A 17,346-nucleotide genomic window follows, 5' to 3' on the forward strand; every position below is an offset into this window, starting at 1 on the left:
AAGATGAAAATAAGTGATATTTATGATTCTAGCTCCAGGTAATAGTTCTTTCTGAGATTTTTATTAAGGTCGACTTTAGTAACTGAGGTAGCAGATTGTAATGAAGGATATTGTGCATGAGTTATTGGGTTGGTGCTGATGAGTGTAATTGTTTAGAAAGCAGTGTTGTTGCCAAGATTTCTGACTCTTTCTTTGAAAGGACCTGTTTACTTACTCCCTCTTACAAATTTTTGCTTTTGGACATGTGTGGACTCAGTGTATCAATAGGACAGTTGATTTCCTCCACTACTGGAAAAATTACCCTGTTTTCCTGTATGTAAGGTCTAGTTGACATATAATTTAGAATAATTAAAATTAATTTTAAAAAAAAACCAAAGATGTGGGAGTTAATATCAATAGCTGGCAAAATTTAAATATGTACTTGATTTGATAGTTTGTCTTGTGTTCTTATAATTTCTTAAGTGAAAGAAGATGAAAGAACTTTCTTAGGAAATGTACTTTTCCAGGCTTAGCTTATAATGTTTAGTATGTGATCGTTCTGTTTGTTTCCTATCACAGAGGGATCATTTTATAATTACTACACTAATATTATGGCCTGTAAAAATGATTTTTGATGCAGTGCAAAGTCTTAGATTTAGGTTTTCTTTATCAGAATTGTATATAATGTTGGCTAATTCAGTACTTTTTTTAAAAATTAAAATAATGGTGTTTGTAATCAGGTTTCTAATTAGTGATGACACCACTTTTGTTTGAAACTTAGTATTTAATAAGACAAGAAATAAGTTCCAGAGAATGGATTTCATTTATTAATAGCTGTTTGTTCCATTCATTTATTCACTTATTTACTCAACAAATATGTGAGTGCCGCTAATGAGCATGACACATAATTAAAGGTGATAGATATGGTAGGGGGAGTACCATATGGCAGTTACTGCCTTCCTGGAGACATGGAGCACTGAACAGACAATTTGGAGACAGTGTAATAATTACTGATAGAAGCTGATAGTACCTGAAGCAGGAAGTGGGGGCTTTGTCAGACTCCCTCCTGGTCGTATGAGTGTCACGAAAAGTGATTTTGCTATGTGGTTCTCTGACACCTTGACAGGGTGTATATGTGTACATGCACATATACACCCACACAAAAGACTAACTTTAAAAAAAATTCTTTTAACTGTGGTAAAATACACATAACATAAAATCTACCATCTTGACCATTTTTAAGTGTACACTTCAGTAGCGTTAAATATATTCCCATTGTTGTGCAACCAATCTCCAGAACTTTTTCATCTTGCAAACCCAAAACTCTGTACCCATTAAACAACAACTCCCATTTCCCTCTCCCCCGAGCTCCTGGCAACCACCATTCTACTTTCTGTCGCTATGAATTTGACCACTCTAGGTACCTCATATGAGTAGATAAGACAGGCTCCGGTCGCGCAGGCTCAGCGGCCATGGCTCATGGGCCCAGCCGCTCAGCAGCATGCGGGATCCTCCTGGACCGGGGCACAAATCCGTGTCCCCCGCATTGGCAGGCGGACTCTCAACCACTGTGCCCGGCATGTGGGATCCTCCCGGACCAGGGCACGAACCTGTGTCCCCTGCATCGGCAGGCGGACTCTCAACCACTCTGCCACCAGGGAAGCCCGATAAAGACTTTTTAATCTTAGGTTTTCCTTCTATTGTTTTGAAAATTGCTGAGTTCTGTTACCAACTACACATCCTTGGTTTTGCTTTCTTGGATGAATATGCGGGGATACAAAAGCCTGGGGGATTGTTCTGTGGCAGCATTGTCGCCAGCGGAACCACAAGCTTACACGGCCTGAGGGAGCGCCTGCTCTCTGGCCATCCTGAGAAGTCATCAGGCAGCATGGAGCCAGGTTAGGAGGAGCAAAGTTTGGAAAGGCAGAGATATTATCAAAACGTGGGTTTTTCTCACCACAGAAGACCGTCTTAAACTAGGGTTTCGCAGACCTTTTCTGTAAAGGGTCAGGTGATGAATATTTTAGGCTTTGTAGGCTGTGTAGTCTCTGTCATGATCGCTAACCTCAGCCATGGTAGCATAAAAGCAGCCATAGACGATATGTAAATTAACGAGAGCGGCTGTGTTCCAGTAACACTCTGTGAAAACAGGTGGCAGGTCTGACTATCCCACAGGCTATAGTTTGTTGGCCTCTGTCTTAAACTGTCCTCAAGCTACACATAACTGGAGAGAGACGGGGTGGAACCCATACCTGGGAGATCACTGAGCTGGTTTGTGACTCGGAGCAGAGAGAGAAATTAAGTTTTATCACATTTTTTTGCCGTATTTTATCAAATTTGTGCCATTGATTATAAGTTGTACCTTTTATGTACAACTAAGAAAGAAAAAAAGTGCAACCAATTAATTTTCAGATCCCGTTGGTTGTATGGTGCATCCTGGTTTCAGAAATTTTCAAGTGTGGGGTGGGGTGGAGAGTGTGTCTGGATCAGTGATGTGGTGATAGCACAGCCAGCACCTGTGTTCTTACTGTGGGCCACACATTTTGCTTAGCACTTCTTTGCACATATTGTCTCATTTATCCTCATAACAGATCAATGAAGTAGATGAAAAAGACTTTGAACAGAAAAATAATTTGCCATAATAAGCAGTGGAATCTAGGATCCAAACCCAGGCAACCTGGCTAAAAGCCTGTGCTCTCAGCTACTTTACTATCCTGCCTCATTCAGTTCTGAAGCAATCTTTTTATCAAATGATAAAATTCATGCTGGAATTAAATGATTTGAATCAGGCCATGGGGGAAACAGCAGCTACATCATTTCCCTTTAGCATGTCCTTGCAATTTCAGACATTTCTCAGGGCAGCCAGAGTACTGGTTTTCATCCATATGTGCCTGCTGGTGCCCTCAAAGAGGAATTATTATTTATGAACCTCTTCTGGAAATTTTTTTAAAATGATAAAGTATCCAAGCCAAACAAAACTTGTGCTGGAAGAAAAGTCTTGGTGCTGTGTGCACAGTAGTATCTGTGATGCCAGCCAGCACTTCTGGTCCTGCTACTGCAGAGGAGAGTAAGCACCACATACACTGTAATTCATCCTCTTCTGCATCTGTGAGCGTTGCATCAAAGATGGTGCAATCCTGCATGAGTAAGGCAGACTTCACCGAAGATGACTTTACTGACTTTTGAAGATACAGAAAATGTATGAACCATTGAGTTCTCGAAGTCTTGGAGAATTCTGGTGTTCCTAGCACAAGCCTGCATTCAACTGACAGAGCAAGCTGTGAGAGCTTGCCTTGGAGAGAGTTGAGGTTTCTAGTACTCAGGATCATCAAAAAAGAATGTCAAAACTGAATGGCAGTTAAAGATGGCAGGCATCTCAAAGTCCATCTACAGTGTCAACTTCTAATTCAAGCCAAACAGAAGCCTTCTCATTGAAATTCAGTTTGGAGAGTTAGTTTATTTTTTACTTTATCTGCATGTTAACTTTCACTGGGAAATAAACAGCATCTCTTATAAAGATTATTTTTATATTCTGTGAATGAAATTTCCACAGTAGTGAAGTTTTGTTTTTGGGGGGGATGGCATTGCACTTTCCTGAAAGAGAGTCCATTAACGTCTGATTTTCACAAGTGACTGATAGCTCATAAAGCCTGAGAATCACTGCTCTGAACTGAGATGTGGAAGATGAAGAAAAGGCATTTGGTGAAGTGAGTTTGCATGAGGGGGAAAGTGCAGAGACTTGCAAGCAAGAGATGTGGCACATTAGAGAGCCCAACGCTGCATGTCCCTGGAGAACAGTGTGTAGGGAGAGTAGGAGAGCAGAGAGCAGAAGGAAAAAAGGGCCAATCATTATGGACCTTGTATACCATGTCTTCTGTTTGGGATTCAATTCAACTACATTTAATAATGAAACTCAAAATAATAGAGTAAATGTAGAGAGACACAATCCAGAGCTAGTACGGCAACCTGGTGGTTATCAGGAACCTGCGCTTCTCTGTCTTGCCACTCTGCTCTTCTCAGCGTATCTCCTTATGGTCCCCGGTGGCCACCTGAGTGAACTCTAGTCATCGTGTCTTCGTTCCAACAGCAGGAAGGAGGAAGAAGGGCACAACCCCTGCCCTTTCACAGAGACTTTCTGGAAATCTTTCAACTCACTTCCAGTTAATCACAGTGACCAGCACTTTGGCACAAATACCTGCAAGGGAAGCTGGAAATGTGGTCTTTTTGGGGGGATGGTGGTGTGCCCAGCTGACAAACAGGGTTCTGAAATGGAAGGGGAAAAATGATGTTGGGGTAGGTAGCTAATGATCTCTGCCATGCCATGTCATTGCTTTGTTTTGTGAATGATGTAATCAGGAGAGAAACATCTTCAAATTTTATTTTCTAGAAGATCACCACCTGCAAGGTAGAGGGTGGGTTGGAGGGGGAGGTAAGGAGACCAGACCATAGACCACTGCAGTAACATAGATGAGAGGTGAGTGGGATGCCGACTGTGACAACAGAGACAGTTTCATGAGTCTGACAGGACTTGGTCATTGATCAGATGTGAGCACGCTCTTGGCTTGGCAGTGGGTGTGTCTTGGTGCCATAGAGACAGGAGCAGATTGCTGGAAAGAGGAGGTCTACTGAGAAGGGGCTTGAAAAGGAACAGGAAGAAAGAGGAGGAAAATAGAATGTGGTGTTTCAGAAGTCAAGGAGGATAGAGCATTTCAAGATCTAGGGAGTGGTCAATTGTGTCAAATGCAGCTGAGAGCACAGTTAGAGAAGTAGTGACGTTATGGATAGGATTTAGCAATCAGAAGGATGTTGATGACCTTGGTAAGAGCGGTTCATTGAACTATGGAGAAAACCAGACTGCAGCAGGTGAGCGAGTGAAAGGGAGGTGAGGAAGTAGAGGTGAGTGCAGCAACTTTTTCAAGAAGCTTTGCCTTTAAGAAGATGGAGAAAAGAGGGATGTGAGTATGGAAAGGGATGAGTGAGTGTATGCATTGCTGTTTTCTTTGTTTTTTAGATGTCAAATATTTGAATTTGTTCATGCTGATGGAAAGGAATAGAGAGGGAGAGGTTGATGCTGAGACTGGGAGATTGATGAAACGGGGATCTTGAGATGGGCACTGGCAGAGAGATTGCCTTAGGGTGGGGACAGCTCTTCCTGTGACGAGAAGGAAGGGGAAGCAGCGAAGGTGGAGATGCAGGGAGGTCCTGAGGATCTGATCTGGTGGCAGAAGGTCAAGGGCATTCCCATAGAGGATAGCTTTATTTGCTCTGAATAGCAGTTGAGCGTATCTTGGTGGCCAAGGGGGTGTTGGCAAGTGTGTTGGCGGAGCATGTGATAATGTACATGATTTGCCAGCTTTTCCTGAATGAGAAAACAAATCTCTGGATTAGGTATGATTTTTCTGTCATTAAATTAATTGGTAGGAGCTTTCAAATGACCCAGATTTTGGTCGTTACCTTTAGAAATGTGAAGTAAAGAGACAATGTGGGAAAGTACCTAGCACAGGCCTTGGTACACAAAAGCTGTGCAGTGAGGGTTTGGTGAATAAGCTGATGTTCTTGGAACAGTTCTTGTACATATGGAGCGTCATTTCAAACTCTTTTTTTTACTGTTACACAGCTCTTTTCTTTCAGGCAAACTTACTTCTGTTGAAAAAAAAATTTCGGATTGCAATAATCACACCCTTGTGAACCGTAACAGGGCAGCACTGTTAGCTTGTCTGGCACCGTCTCCAGGAATAGCACGAATATGCTACCAAGAACCAGGTTATACTGTTGCTAATGGGAACATGTCTCCATGACGGTGTGATGAATTCAGCTTTTCTGATAAGTGGGAAGTAAGTTCTGAGCAGACTTGGCAAGATACAGATCACGTTAGACAGTTTTTAAACGATCTTTTAAAAAATCTTTCAGTTTCTGCAGAAAAACTAGATTGACATCCTAGAGGGAAGAATGTTGTTTAAAGTATGTTCTTTCATAGATTGCCAACTACTTTCTTTTGTTCATTCCCCAGAGGAAGTTGGGTGTTTGACCCATTCTTTTCTCCCAGTGAGAAGAGAACATGAGTGGCCTTGTCTCCGCTGCGCATTTTGAGGGAGTCTCATGCGGTTTGCCCCACCTCAACCTGTAGGGGTTGCCCTGCTGTATATTTACGTGCAGCAGAGGTCTTAGAATACTGAATTCTATTCATGTCTGAATAGAGACATGAAAGAAGAACAGGGTGATTAGGATTGAAAGCACAAAGATAGCACTAGTGACTGACTAAAGTGATTCAATCAGAGTAACATCAAGGCCACATCCGGCAGTGCATGGTACTACTACCTGTTGTCTCCCAACACCTTCCATCTTTGCCTGAGTGGATGTCTTTGTGCATTCTCCTGGGGGAGCTGAGGAGGAGAAAGTGGAGCACAGGTCTAATAATGTTTCTGTGACTAGGTGTGTCCAGCATAACTTCAGCTGTTGCCAAGTAACCTTCTAACACAGGTCCCCTTGGCTTGTGGAAATAAACCGAGCTCTGTGGGATTGCTTGGTGAGGTCCCTGGTGGAGGGTGTGGATAGCAACACCAACAGAGAGAACTTGTGTTGGCATGTAGGGTGATTTGTGTGATGGGAAGCTGAGCTTATCACCTAATTTAACCTGTAATAAGCTGTAGACCAAAAGTGTCCTGGCTTCCTGGACTCACACAGTCAGTGCCTTTCTGTGTGTCTGTGTCTGCGTGTGGGAGTGTTGTGGGTATAAGTCGAAACCTAAGTAAAAGTGGAGGCTTCGAACAGCAACGCTAACTTGATGACTCTGGACATCTTTGCCCTGGCTGTACCTTGTTACTTCACACCTTGTGACTTCTTCCCTTTCTCTCCATAGTCCTTTTCTTGTTAAGTCAATTCCTCAGTGGTACTGGTATTTAATTAGCTGCTTTTAAGAATTAGATATAACAAGACAAGTAGGTGTTACTGAAAGCACCACCTAAAGAACCATGGTTCCTTGACATTTGTAGGGTGACTCCCTGCCCACTTAACTTGGGGTACAAGGTTCTAAATATGGCACTTCACAGAGAATTCTGGGCCCTAACCTGAATGCTAAACAAGTCTTTCTACTTGTGAGTTGCTTGGGCCTGTACCCAAAAGTCTTCATTAGCTCAGTTTTGGAATTTAGTATTATGCTTGGATCAGCTTGTTTTATTTCACTCCAAATATTTGAAAAGTAATTCAGAAGTACATTTTAAATTTAAACTCAAGTTCTTAAGATACCAGTCTTGGGAAGATTTGAATTAAAACTAAAAGTACACTTGATATACCTTTTGGCTGAAGGCCAAATGGCCTAGTGTTAAATCATTATGAGGCTGAGACCTTTTTATTTATCACCATTATAGAATAAATTTGAGGGATACAAGAAAAAATTTGTTTAGCCTCCATAGACTCAGTCATAAGGAATTGTCTTCTTAAAGCATTCTAGTAAAATGCATGTTTTGAAGATTGATTAGTGAGAACAAAACGTATTTTTTCTCTAAATACTTTATATTCTTTATGGTATGTGGATCAAAGATGTTTTATCATGAACATACATGACTTTGGAGGGGTTTTTTTTCTCCTGGTGAAACTTTAAGGCAACAAGGTTGACATTTGGTTTTTAATTCATCTGCACAGGAGGTGAAAAATCCCTATTAGTACTTTTTCTAAAAATGGTTCCTAAATCTCACTTTGTTTAATGCTGTGAGTGTTAGTATACCAAACAGTTCTTCAAAGAGTAGAATTAAGATAAAATCCAGTTTACATTATTCTGCCTGATATTATTATTTAAATTTGTGTAACCATTTGTTGGCTCAAAAAGGAAATTATATTCTTCCTAAAGATATATACTCAAATGTTGTGTTTATGTGTTTGGTTGAATGTCTTGTGATGTCAGTGTCATTAAAGTGAAAAAAAAAGATTGTATTGAACAAAGAAGGATTTTGGCAGAGTTTTATTAAAACGAATTAAAACATAATTCTCATCCCTCAGTTGATTTTTTTTTTTAACAGACCATCTAGAACTGCACATGCCACTAGCCATGTGTGTTGATTTACATTTAATATTAAATAAAAGTAAAACTTCAGTTCCTCAGCTGCATTTAGCACTGTCTGGAGAGTGACAGTGAAAAAAATGCCATCCTATTGATCTTTTGACTACTTAAATTTCTTTTTACATTGTTCACATTTTTGTAAAGTTTTTGCCTTGAAATGACAGGCTGCCCATCCCTCAGAGATACTAGTAAATTCACAACTCAGGTGTTGAGCAGTGTCTGAAACCCCAAGCCCTGCCATTCTGTCCTGTTTTCATATGTATCCGAAAGATCAGCGTTTTCTTAGATTTATACTTTTAGAACTGTGGTAACACCTGTAGTGTTCTTTTCATTCTTTTAATTCAAAGTTAAGAGAGTATTGTTATGTTCATTAAATTCAAATGAAAAGAATCCATTTTCTGATTTACTAAACTAAGACTTCAGAACATGTATTCTATTCCAGTTTTAATACCTGCAAATGGAATAAATAAGTTATATAAGGCTCAATTTGCCATAGAATTTGCCAACCTGTACCTGTATTCCGGTTCTTCATATCAATCCTGCCTTCTCTCAGATCTGTTGCATACACACACATCAACTTTATTAAATAAAAACATGTTTCTGGAAAAACCTGCATTAATTTGGAATCTCCTCAAACATATAAGCCACTTTAAAAAAAGAATGCTAAATAAACCTTGAGGACATTGTGCTAAGTGAAATAAGTCAGTCACAAAAAGACAAATATTGTATGATTCTACTTGTCTGAGGCACCCAGAGTAGTCAAACTCATGGAGACAGAAAGTAGAAGGGTGATCGCCAGGGACTGGGGAAAGGAAGGAGTGGGGAGTTGTTTTCTTATGAGTATAGCTCCAGTTTTGCAAGATGAAAGAGTTCTGGAGATTGGCTGCACAATAATGTGAATGTACTCAATACTACTCAACTGTACTCTTAAAAATGGTTAAGTAAGATGGCAAATTTTATGCTATACATATTTATTACAGTTTTTTTTAAAAAAGGATGTTATAATGCTGGTTCTCCGACTTAAGGTTTTCTTTGAGAGTGTTTTGGCTCTTCCTGGCCCTTTGTGTTTTCATACATACATTAAATTGGCTTGTCAGTTACCACACAAAAAACTCCAGAGATTTTTATTAGGATTGCATTGTTCAATTTGGGGAGAATTAACATCTTTACATTAGCAAGTCTTCTAATTTTCGAACATGATAAATAAATCCCTGAATTTAGTTAAGTCTTTTAATTTTTCTCAAAAATGTGTTCCGTGTATAATCTTACGTATCTTTTGTTAGATTTACTGCTAAATATTTGCTATTTGCTATTTTTGATGGTTTTATTATAAAGGATACCTTTTAAATCAATTTTATTTTCTAATTTTTTTTCAATTTAATTTTATTTATTTTTGGCTGCATTGGGTCTTCCTTGCTGCGTGCAGGCTTTCTCTCTTTGGGGCAAGCGCGGGCTACTCTGCTGCGGTACACAGGATTCTCACTGCGGTGGCTTCTCTCGTTGCAGAGCACAGGCTCTAGGCGTGCGGGCTTCAGTAGTTTTGGCACATGGGCTTGGTTGCTCCATGGCATGTGGAATCTTCCTGGACCAGGGCTTGAACCCGTGTCCCCTGCATTGGCAGGCGGACTCTTAACCACTGCACCACCAGGGAAGCCCCTCTAATTTTTTTACATATAGAAGCAGTTAATTTTTTACCACCTTTAAACATTTTAAAGCATACAATTCAGTATTGTTAAGTACATTCATATTGTTGTGCAACCAACCTCCGTAACTCTTTGATATTGCAAAACTAAAACTCTCAACCCATTAAATAGCAACTCCCTGTTCCTGGTAACCACCCTGCTACTTTCTGTCTCTATGAATCTGACTGTTTTAGGTGCCTCATGTAAGTAGAATCATACAAGTATTTGTCTTTTTGTGACTGGCTTATTTCACTTAATATAATGTCTTCAAGGTTCATCCATGTTGTAGTATGTATCAGAACTTCCTTCCTTTGTAAGGCTGAAAAATATTCCATGTGTGTATATACCACATTTTTTTTTATCCATTCATCTGTTGATGGACATTTGAGTTGCTTCCATTTTTGGCTATTGTGAATACTGCTGCTAAAAGGTGAGTATACAGACATCTCTTGAGAGTCTGCCTTCAATTCTTTGGGGATACCCAGAAGTGGAATTGCTGGATCATATGATAATTCTATTTTAAATTTCTTAGGAACCACCATATTTTTTTCCTTAACAGGTGCACCATTTTACATTCCCACCAACAGTGCACAAGGGCTCCAAAAGCAGTGGCTTTTTTTTTTTTCTTTTTAATTTTTGGCTGCGTTGGATCTTTGTTGCTGTACGCAGTCTTTCTCTAGTTGTGGCGAGCGGGGGCTACTCTTCGTTGCGGTGCGCGGGCTTCTCACTGTGGTGGCTTCTCTTGTTGCAGAGCACAGGCTCTAGGCGCGCGGGCTTCAGTAGTTGTGGCACGTGGGCTCAGCAGTTGTGTCTCACCAGCTCTAGAGCTCAGGCTCAGTAGTTGTGGCGCATGGGCTTAGTTGCTCCGCGGCATGTGGGCTCTTCCTGGACCAGGGCTCGGACTCATATCCCCTGCATTGGCAGGCAGATTCTTAACAACTGCTCCACCAGGCAAGTCCCTAAAAGCAGTGTTTTTTGTTGTTTTTTTAAATACTGACCATGTATCTTCAATGTTGCTATGCTCACATTATCCTAACAATTTATTTGTGAGGTCTTTGGATTTTTCTACATGTAAAATCACATCCTCTGTGAATAATGACAATTTTGTCTCTCAATGGATACATAAACTGAATACTACATGGCAGTGAAAAGTGAATGTATTATAGCTGCATGCATTAATGTGAATAATTCTTAAAACATAACATTGAATTAAAGAAGCAAGTCACAAGAGGATACTTTATAGTATGACTCAACTTATTTAAAAGTTCAGAGACAAAATTAAGTAAAATATTGTTATCATTATGAATGCATACATAGGTGGTAAAACGACAGGGAGTCAAAGTCAAGGTGGTTGTTACCACTAGGGATGGAAGAGGAATATGATCAGGGACAGATGCATGCAGGCTTCTACGCTATGGCAGTATTCTTTTTAAATTTAGGTTATTCTTTCTACCATGTATGTGTATTTTATAAACTTTTTGTATGTATGATATTTCACAATGAAAGTATTTTTAGGTGAAATTGGAAAACATAGGCCTGTCTCACCATATGTAGAAAAAAAATTTGCTTCTATGTATTCTATTTTTTTATAAGTGTATTCAAAGAAACATTAAATAGGTAAAAATATTTCCGTACTAAAACAGTTTTACCTAAAATGAATACATGAACTAGGAGTTTTCAGTTAAATTGATTTTCACACCCTTGTGAGGCTTCTGTAAATATCAGACTCTTTTCTGGGAAGTCAGAAGTAACTGCTAGGGACTTGCCTGGTGGCACAGTGGTTAAGAATCCTCCTGCCAATGCAGGGGACACGGGTTCGAGCCCTGGTCCGGGAGGATCCCACATGCTGCAGAGCAACTAAGCCCGTGTGCTACAACTACTGAGCCTGTGCTCTAGAGTCCATGAGCCACAGCTACTGAGCCCCGTGCACCGCAACTACTGAGCCCATGTGCTGCAACTACTGAAGGCTGTGTGCCTAGAGCCCATGCTCCACAACAAGAGAAGCCACCGCGATGAGAAGCCCATGCACCGCAACAAAGAGTAGCCCCCACTCGCCGCAACTAGAGAAAGCCCACGTGCAACAACGAAGACCCAACACAGCCAATAAATAAATAAATAAATTTTTAAAAAGTAACTGCTAAATGGAAATGGAAATTCTTGGCTTTTAAAAGATAATTGGAAAATAATTGGCTTGGTCCTATTTGCGAATAACTCTTTTGAGTAGAAATAATGTGCGTAAGAAATTCTCAATAATAGATACTTGAAGTGTAGGGCCAGGAATCCACATTTGACATGTATGTATTTTTGACCAAGTATAAAGGGATTTTTGCCTTTACAGCCTAATCACTGAAATGTGAGCCCATCAACTCCTTTTCCAGTCATAGACTTTATTCATCATACACACACACCATCACACACACCTACATGTAGTAGAACATGAAAACAGCAAAGTGTATGATACGGTTTTATTTTTTCAGTCCCCTCAAGTGTTATCTATCCTCCACCATCATGTAACCAAAGAGTACATTTGATGACCTATTTCGTTAAAGAAAAATAACAACAAATGTTCTTCTGTAAATGGATAGAAAATATACTGTGATCTTTTTAAAAGCTTTCATTCTTGTTATAAGATGTTTAGACTTGCTTGTGCCTCTTCTTTAAACAGAAGAATTTGAGCTTCCACTGTGTCATTGTTCCTTCCCTGTGAGGGATAAATTGAAGATGAAGGTTCTGTGCTCATTTCGAACTTGTTTTACTGTTTACACAACTCATTTTCTTTCAGGCAAACTTGCTTTTGTTATTTAAAAAAAAAAAGACTTTCAGATTGCAATAATCACACCCTTGTGAACCATATAATAGAGCAGGTACTGTTAGCTTGTTTTGAGTATTTGGCACTGTCTCCAGGAATAGCATGAATATATTACCAAGAACTGTGTGATCATATATATACTTCTCCAGAACCAAAGTAGATTCATAGTGTACCAGAAATAGTCACAGATTTGATGAGTTTTGTGCACCCTATTTGCTATGTTGATGCAAACTGAGAATTCTGAGTTTTTGAAGGTAGTCCAAGAGACTTGGGTGTTCTCACCAGCCAGACAAATATTTGTAGACTGTAACTATTCCCCCTCTTGTACTCCATTGTACTGTAAATGAACTGCTGAACTACTTCTGTGTGCAAGGGAAGTTGCCGATGAGAACTTGATTTTGAACCAGAAGGGCCCTGGACATTAAAGGAAATGTAGTTGAAACTTTCCACAGAGAAAGCAGACCTCTTTAAGGAAGCATGGAAATAACTTTGGTATTGATTTGGTTTAACCTTTTATAAAGCTGTTTGAATTATTCTATAATTTTTTTTTAAATTTCAGATTCAACCCTATGAGAAGATAAAGACCAGGGGCTTACCTGATAACATATCTTCTGTGCTGAACAAGCTGGTGGTGGTGAAACTCAATGGTGGTTTGGGAACCAGCATGGGCTGCAAAGGCCCGAAGAGTCTGATTGGTGTGAGGAATGAGAATACCTTTCTGGATCTGACCGTTCAGCAAATCGAAGTGAGTAGTAGCTGTTAGCCTTTCTCATGAGCTTAACAAAATCATTTTTAGTTTTTAGGGTATTGTAAATGTTACCTTATAAAATAACAGATGTGGATTTGAACTAGTCAAGGAGCTTGCTATCTTTAGTCTCTTTATTAGTGTATAAAAAAGGTTTGGTGTTCTAAGAGCAAAGCCTTAGGGTGATGTAAAAGCTTTTGATCTTTAAATAGCATTTGCGGTGCTGAAATCTCTGGATCTCTTCGGATTCTCCTTTGATCTCCCCACCTCTCTCCCCACTTTCTGTCTAGTGGTAGTCTTCATCACAGCTGGGATGATCTGGCTTTATTAACCCCTTTTGGGAGGCTGGGGAGAACTTCATGTATCTGGTTGGGCACCGTGGATGCTAAGAACTGTTGTTGGCTTCTCTCTTGATCATAGTCCATAAAGTCATTAATCATAGACCATAAGCTCTTCAGGGGCAGTGGCCCTATCTTTTTCATCTCTTTATCCCTAGTGTCTCATACGGTGCCATCAACCACAATAATAATAGCAGTAGCAGTGGCTAACATTTATCCAGCACTTACCGTACACCAAGTGTTATTCTGAGTTCTTTACATGAATTGACTTATTTGTTCCTCTCCACAACTCTGTGAGATAAGCACTGTTATCATCCCCATTTTACAGATGAGGAAACCAAGACACAGAGAGGTTGATTTACTTGCCCAAGGTTCCCTAGCTAGTTAGTAAGTGCAGAATCAAACTCTGAACATAGGACAGTCTGACTTCTAATATCCTATTTTCTTCTCACTCTGTTGCCTCTTAGCTCTTCCTAGAGATGGAAAAGATTTCAGTTGGGGTAAAATTACAATTCTTAACATGAATCCTGAGAATAGGGAGACATGTCTTTGTAACATTTGTACTTTCATCTCCACAGTGCTTTGGACACAGAGTAAATGCTTAGTCTGTGTTTGCCCATCCAGCAAGGCCATAGGGCACTGTGGCTGGGCACACAGCTGCAGAGTCAGACTGCGGGGGTGAGGGGGCGGTGTCCTTGTTCTGCCACTGACCTGCTACCTCTCTGGGCCTCAGTTTAGCCATCCATAAAATGCAGACAGTAGTTTCTATCTCATAGGGTTGTGACTTAATGAGCAAGTACATGGTGAATTGATTAGCAAAATGTCTTATGCTAAATAGTTATATTTTATTGCAAATCTATGTATTTTACTACTTATAGATGATGTTTTGGACATCTTGTGATTAACCATGGAGAGTTAATTTTACACTTTGAAGCAAAAGAAAAGTAAGTCTGGGTAGTCTGATTGTCGTTTTCTTCCCTAGCATTTGAACAAAACCTACAACACAGATGTTCCTCTTGTTCTAATGAACTCTTTTAACACGGATGAAGATACAAAAAAAATACTACAGAAGTATAATCACTGTCGTGTGAAAATCTACACTTTTAATCAAAGCAGGTACAAGGAGTAAAAAAATTAACTCTCGGGGATGTTATTCCTGGGAAAGAAGGACTTCTTTGTTTTGTTTAAACAGAGCAGCCTCAAGATGTACAAGTGCCAAAGACTGTCTGCAAGTGTTTAATGCCTTTAAAGGCTGAACATTTATTAATAGATATGTGATAGTTGCAATCACTCTGTGGTTATGTAACTTGGACTTCTTAAAAGAGAATCTGCCTGAGATTCTGGTTCTCACCAGTGGTAGGAAGCAGACATCCCTGAGTACTAACCTGCTGTTGATTTTCTGGGAAAGTACTAACCTGCTGTTGATTTTCTGAATATGTCTGTTTGGTAAGAATGGACACCATTTCCCAAATAGGTTTTCAGGGAAAAGAACAATCCCACCACCAAATAAGTTTGAGCACATTTACTTAATATGTCTCTCCTCTCTTAAGAAGTCATAAAACATATTAATGTCTTAAAAATATGGGGTGTCCTCCCATCTGCATGACCATGGAATACTTTTTTTTTTGCAGCAGATATTACTATCTAGGAAGCTGATTTTTTTGGTCAACACAGATAATGAGAGAGATTTTCTTAAATGGATTCACTTATGATTAAATTACTACTGATAGACTGAAAGGGAGGGAAGTTTTATTTAACTTTAAATGCACTATTTTACTTGAAAGTCTGGAATGCTCGAAAGAGTTGATACTGAAAAAGAACTTTTTCTTTTTAAGGTACCCGAGGATTAATAAAGAATCTTTACTACCTGTAGCAAAGAATGTATCGTTCTCAGGGGAAAATACAGAAGCCTGGTACCCTCCGGGTCATGGAGATATTTACGCCAGTTTCTACAACTCTGGTTTGCTCGATACCTTTATAGGAGAAGGCAAAGAGTATATTTTTGTGTCCAACATAGATAATCTGGGTGCCACAGTGGATCTTTATATTCTTAATCATCTAATGAACCCACCCAATGGAAAACCTTGTGAATTTGTCATGGAAGTCACAAATAAAACACGTGCAGATGTAAAGGTAAATACTGAGAGGAAGCAGTTTGGGGATTCACATCTTCACATTTCATAGTTCAAACTTTTTATTGAAAAGTTTCTGTGTTTAGAAACTTGATAACATCATTGTAAGCTAGAGTGGGATAGTACTCTAGAGTACCCTAAGTTCCATCTGATATAACAGTGTGTATATAAATCCAGGTTTAATAGTAGTAAAATCATCTTTATTTTTTGAATAATCTGTATGGGCAATTTTAACTGAAAACAATTCCACATATATTTATAGGATAATCTGAAACGTGAAAACACTTTCAGTAACTTTGTTCAGACCATTAATATTCTTCTAGTTTGGTGCTTAAGTGTTTTTTTATTTAATTACTCCTTTAATGGAAATTTACTATTTCTATTTCTACAGTATGTATTTCTCTCTGTATATTTTTTATCACTGTAATATCTGTTGTTGTAAAAAAAAAAAAAGCAGTTTGATACAAAGCAAAAATTTGTTTTTTTCACTTTGCTTGTTTAGTGGTGATGATACTTGGCGTTTGATGGAATGGTACACAAGGTTTTCTCCTTACCCTCAGGGAGTAAGAAAAGTGGGCAATGTGTGAATACTAATATGGTTGGTCCCAGGGCTGGGTTCTGTGCCTCTTGCAAATGAGCCCCTCACACATGAGTAGACGTCCCTTCCCTCTTCCCACACTGCCATGGCCTCTAGGCTAAGGCCACTCAGAGGTCCCTTCCCCTCCACTTGTGCCTGTCTTGACTTTACTCCCCTTATCTTAGAGGTAGTCAGAGCAGGGTTGTGAGGTGGTAGGATCGGTTGTTTGGTAATGGTCGGTGGTTTGAGAATAAGAGGAATGTCTGTTCTTGTAGGAGATCTTTGGACAGTGAGGAAGACTCTGATGTACTCCCAGGGCTTTTATTGTGGACAAGAGGGCATGTAAACAGTATAAGACGACAGACAACCTGAATTATTTTCTTTGGTTCTACTTTAATACATGTGTTGCTTTGTATCACAGATCGAATCACTGCCAGTGCTTTTTATTTCTGGGGGATTTTGTCACGAGTGTCTTTTCTATATAGTTCGTAGACTGTAAACAATGTAGTATGGCTGTAATTGGGAGAGATGTGGAGGCACTCACTCTTCTCTGCCTTTCTAGGGTGGGACACTCACTCAGTATGAAGGCAAATTGAGACTGGTGGAAATTGCTCAAGTGCCAAAAGCACATGTTGATGAGTTCAAATCTGTATCAAAATTCAAAATATTTAATACAAACAACCTATGGATCTCTCTTGCAGCAGTTAAAAGACTGCAGGAGCAGAATGCTATTGACATGGAAATCATTGTAAATCCAAAGGTAAGCCAAAGTTGCAGGCCATCAGGTTCCCTGGTTCTGATCACAGCACACTACACACGGACCCACTGCCCACTCCCTCTGGCCCATCTATTCCATGGGTCACTGCTTTTCGCCTCGTTAGTTTCTTCAGTTCCTGGCCCTGTCTTCCAGAGTCGACACCCATCCCTTTAGTGTGCCAGCCATGGTGCCCTTACTTGACCCTGGGCTGTGGCAGTGGCAAGAGCACTGGGCCCAAAAGTAAAGGGCCCACCTCAGTCCTGTTGCTCTG

General features: G+C 39.8%; 2 protein-coding genes across 6 annotated transcripts in view; one reads left to right on the plus strand and one right to left on the minus strand.

The window, feature by feature from the left end:
• Positions 1–17,346, plus strand: part of UGP2 (UDP-glucose pyrophosphorylase 2) — a 62,073-nt gene that overhangs the window by 39,623 nt on the left and 5,104 nt on the right. For all 5 annotated transcript variants that reach the window (XM_007111929.3, XM_007111930.4, XM_007111928.3 and 2 more), the window contains exons 4-7: positions 13,086–13,271; positions 14,592–14,725; positions 15,445–15,742; positions 16,881–17,078. In XM_007111929.3, coding sequence (XP_007111991.1) covers positions 13,086–13,271; positions 14,592–14,725; positions 15,445–15,742; positions 16,881–17,078 — 816 coding nt within the window. The remainder of the gene's footprint in view (positions 1–13,085; positions 13,272–14,591; positions 14,726–15,444; positions 15,743–16,880; positions 17,079–17,346) is intronic.
• VPS54 (VPS54 subunit of GARP complex) overlaps positions 12,168–17,346 on the minus strand; it is a 109,237-nt gene continuing 104,058 nt past the window's right edge. Inside the window, exon 23 of the mRNA XM_028497143.2 lies at positions 12,168–12,418. Within this exon, the coding sequence (XP_028352944.1) occupies positions 12,352–12,418 (67 nt within the window). The 3' untranslated portion in view covers positions 12,168–12,351. The remainder of the gene's footprint in view (positions 12,419–17,346) is intronic.

Source organism: Physeter macrocephalus, chromosome 12 (genome assembly GCF_002837175.3).
Source record: "Physeter macrocephalus isolate SW-GA chromosome 12, ASM283717v5, whole genome shotgun sequence".
Taxonomy (NCBI): domain Eukaryota; kingdom Metazoa; phylum Chordata; class Mammalia; order Artiodactyla; family Physeteridae; genus Physeter; species Physeter macrocephalus.